Source organism: Aplysia californica, unplaced genomic scaffold (genome assembly GCF_000002075.1).
Source record: "Aplysia californica isolate F4 #8 unplaced genomic scaffold, AplCal3.0 scaffold00381, whole genome shotgun sequence".
NCBI classification, from domain to species: domain Eukaryota; kingdom Metazoa; phylum Mollusca; class Gastropoda; order Aplysiida; family Aplysiidae; genus Aplysia; species Aplysia californica.
Window position 1 is genome coordinate 78089 of NW_004797651.1, and position 2971 is coordinate 81059.

At 39.6% G+C, this 2971-nt stretch overlaps 1 protein-coding gene across 1 annotated transcript in view; it reads right to left on the reverse strand.

Annotated features, from left to right (window-relative positions):
- The window catches only part of LOC101847597 (centriolin), a gene marked incomplete at its 3' end in the record, with an annotated part of 27765 nt that overhangs the window by 5041 nt on the left and 19753 nt on the right, over positions 1–2971 (reverse strand). Inside the window, 1 exon segment of the mRNA XM_013085510.2 lies at positions 451–516. Within this exon segment, the coding sequence (XP_012940964.2) occupies positions 451–516 (66 nt within the window).

Below are 2971 nucleotides of genomic sequence, written 5' to 3' on the forward strand. Positions count from 1 at the left end.
ATTTTAAAAATTTTTTTTTTTTTTTGAATAATAATAATAATTAAACTATTTGCATTCATTTACACAGACAGGTCAGCCAACAGAAGATACTGAAAGACATTATTATGGATGGCTATCTGTTCACATGTAAAAAGCTCTTTTTTATGCGCAATTTCTTAATCTGTATTGTCAATTGCATGCGCTAGAAAAATATTAAGTCGAAATTAAAATTCTAAATATAAAAAGCAAAAACACACAGACACGAAAAAACACAACAAAAAAACCCAAACAAAACAAAACAGAAATCTTGTTTTCTGGGCTAAGAACAGTAGACCAGCTTGCTGTCCAAATAGATATATCTGTGAGATTCAATATAGGATTCAGCTCACAGACAATATGTACAAGTACAAAGTAAAACCTGTTCTATACCCAGAAAGAACATAAAGTCAAAATAGCACACAATTCACGAACCTTTTCTTTGGCAAGTCTCACTTTGAGTTTCTTCAATTTCTCCTGGAGTTCCGAGATGTAATCCTCCTGTTTTAAGGAAACACAAAAAGTCTATTTAATTTTTACTTGGAGTAGTTTTCGTTTTTGTAAATAACTAATTTTTGGCGGCCATTTTTTCCCTAATTTTACATTTGAAAACAGGTGACCCCCACCTCCTTCTTTCGCAAATATTTCGACTTGTATTCAAGATAAATGGATATTTTTTTCCATCCAAATAAAGACAAGTGAACAAGCTTTAAGATGATACCACAATAACTCTACATGCCCAAAAACTGACGAGAGCCTGAATCCACCACGCTGCCTCACATATTACTTTTTATCTACGCAGAAGAGACACGACTGGTTTCCTGGACGAAAGCTAGGCTGGATGTTGGCAAGTCTGTTCTGATTTTGACGGTCTTAATTTTTATTGTTCGAGTGAGAGAATGGAATTTCACTGTTTGGCATTACCAGTGAGTTCCAAAGATTCTTTGACATAGTCTCATTGCCATTGTCACAAATTGGAAATTGTGATGGTGGCAGTTTTAAAAGCTTGTGGACTCATAACTTCATCTTTGTTTGACTGATGGTTTATTGTTCAGTGTTTTTGAATGGGAAATCTACCAACAATAATCAACCAACAGTCGAACAGAAATACAGTTATAATGAGTCAACATGGCTGGGAAGCAAAGGTAGAGTGATGGTTTCACCAGATTGGGGCAAAAAAAGTAAGTTTAATTTAGAGACATACACAACATAACGCCTTGATAGAGATCATTCAGTAAGATATTGCACATGAACTCAGATAACATTTGTTCACTTTTGGAAGTTTGAAATATACACATATTTCCCTGTTTCTGCTGTATTTTCTCTCCCCCCCCCCCACTCTTGGAAAGTCACAAATGACTACATGTACAGGGGCACGGTTTAAAATGTCTACATATTATGATACAGTGATCGTTTACATCACGTTCGAGCGTTTTAAACCACTAGACATCGGACATAAACTCCTATAGGCGTCTGCTAAGAAATCAATAATGATCAATCAAACTCTTTCTGAAACTGAATAAAAAAACAACGAGCCTGTGTGAAGCACACGGTGAAGACAACACACTGGAGGTTGGAACAAGTTGTTCGTACCCTCTTAAATTCTTTCCCTCTGCAATCTCCATCAGTCAATTAGATCTGCCTCGTTTCTTCTCTCTCTCTCACTCTGAACTGAATGGACGACGTCGTGTCTAGGTGCTTATCCGTACTCAAAATCAAGAATTTGTTGACCATTGGAACAACCACCACCACCACAACACGTACAACATCCAAAGGGTCCCTGAAGCAACCACCACAACTACAGCAACAACAACACACACGAGATAGGTACAGAAAACAGCAACCTGCAGGCCTACCTATCACTTAACAGACGTGCGCAACACTCACGTCCAAAGATCCTTCACTCTACACTAACCTACCCTCTCTACCCCACAGGAAAAAACGGGACCGATTTAGACCGAGCTGTTACGGCAAAGAACAAAAAAGCATGTGTCCGTATCACACGTCAGCGCCTAACCATAAAGTCCCTAATCAGAGGTAAAAAACGAACAAAGACAATACAATCTACATAGAATATTACACTCTGGTGACACAAGAAAAGGGACTGAAAGCATAGATAAAGTAAGGAACTCTAAGACGTAAAAGGGTTAAGCTCAGTCCGGCATCGACCAGCTTGAGGGGAGATTAGTGTGCAGGATTTGACCAGACCTAGGTCACGGCTGAGTACTCCCCTCACACGGTGCCTGGGCCGGAGTGGAGTGGTCGGCGGTTGGTCACGTCACTGGGCCCGGCAATTGACCGCCACACACACAAAAAAATACGACATGTTGCATCGGTGGTCTAGCGAGTAGTTACGCCATTGGGATCGTACTTGAAAGGTCATAAGTTCGAGCCCCATCAGGGGTCCGACGTTGTGTCCTTGGAAAAGGCAAGCTACAAAAATGTTTTTCACTTCACACGCGTGGGAGAGGATACCTATGGCCCAATCATTCATCCAGTTTCCTTGAGGTTTGACTTGATCATTTGGCAGCAGGTGGTGTAATTCGTAGGAATTTCAGGCTGAGGGAGGCTAGCTCCTTTCTTTGCCAGAGCATCAGCTCTTTCATTTCCAGGAATCCATTGTAGGACTACTCTGACGTGGTGCCTACTTATCAAATTATGTAGACTCCAAATCAAGTGCAATATATCTTTGTTCACATCAGTCCCACTCTCAAGTGTCTCTAGTGGTACCCAGCTATAGACAGCGAAAGATCATGTCGGTTTGTCACTGTCTGAACGCTCTATGGCTGCTTGCACTGTATGCACTATAGTTACAAAGCACATACAACTTGCTGAAGAGCATGGGGATGCGCTATATAAAAGTAGTCATATTATTTTTGTTCCCCAAAATTATAATTCGTACTATTATTTTTTTTTTCAAAATTATTATTATTATTACTATTTTTTTTTCAAAATT